This window comes from Plasmopara halstedii, assembly GCF_900000015.1.
Source record: "Plasmopara halstedii genome assembly, contig: Scaffold_2364, whole genome shotgun sequence".
Taxonomy (NCBI): Eukaryota; Oomycota; class Peronosporomycetes; order Peronosporales; family Peronosporaceae; genus Plasmopara; species Plasmopara halstedii.
This window is the reverse complement of record NW_020189271.1, coordinates 105,843-106,549: the sequence shown is the minus strand read 5'-3', so window position 1 is coordinate 106,549 and position 707 is coordinate 105,843. Positions and strand designations below refer to the sequence as shown.

Here is a 707-nt window from a genome sequence, read left to right as displayed (position 1 = left end):
CTGAATCATGTGACTTTGTTTTGTTCTTTCTTGCATCTCTTATCAACATCACCCCAAAATTTAATTACACTGATCACACTTTTATCGATCAACAGACATAACATTTGTAATTTCTTGATTTGAGTCACATGCGATTTAATGAAAAGGAAGCAAGTACTATCGATGGAGCCTATCGATTCAAATGTTTTGATGAAGAAGTATGGTATCATAAATAAGGTGGCGGAATTGGATACACAGAAGAATTAATCTTTTCGAGCTTATGGTATCAACTTAGCGGGGAAATTCACTTAATGGACCATTAATACAACAGGGTGAGGACGAAGTGACATCATCCCAGGCGATTTTGATTAGTTGATGAGGACGGGTCAGATCATGACAAAAATAAAGGCGAAGAGAAGATAGACAAATTGATAACAATCATGACATTCAAAACAGCAGCTAGCTTTACTCACCCTGCAGCGGGGCTGCCGTAGTTTTGCGCTCTGAGGAAGCTTAATTTTGGTCACCGACCTTACGTTCTATGCTTAGAACAAGTACGAGTTTAGCGGATTGCAATTTACTAACTCCAAGAGTAATTAACCCTTTAACAAAAGACTAATAATCTCCACTGTTTAAAATGTAAACTGTATTTATTTGTTTTATGGCAAAGCCGCCTAATCTTAAATGTATAGGTTTTCTTAAATATATATAGTAAAATTTAAACTACA

At 35.8% G+C, this 707-nt stretch overlaps 1 protein-coding gene across 1 annotated transcript; it reads left to right on the top strand.

Annotated features, from left to right (window-relative positions):
- Nucleotides 1-128: 128 nt before the first annotated feature.
- PHALS_03445 (uncharacterized protein) lies at nucleotides 129-355 on the top strand (the record flags this gene model as incomplete). The annotated part of the gene is made up of 2 exons (XM_024717654.1): nucleotides 129-197; nucleotides 275-355. The coding sequence occupies 2 exons, from the start codon at nucleotides 129-131 to the stop codon at nucleotides 353-355; spliced, it is 150 nt and encodes a 49-aa protein (XP_024583132.1).
- Between the last annotated feature and the right edge of the window lie 352 nt (nucleotides 356-707).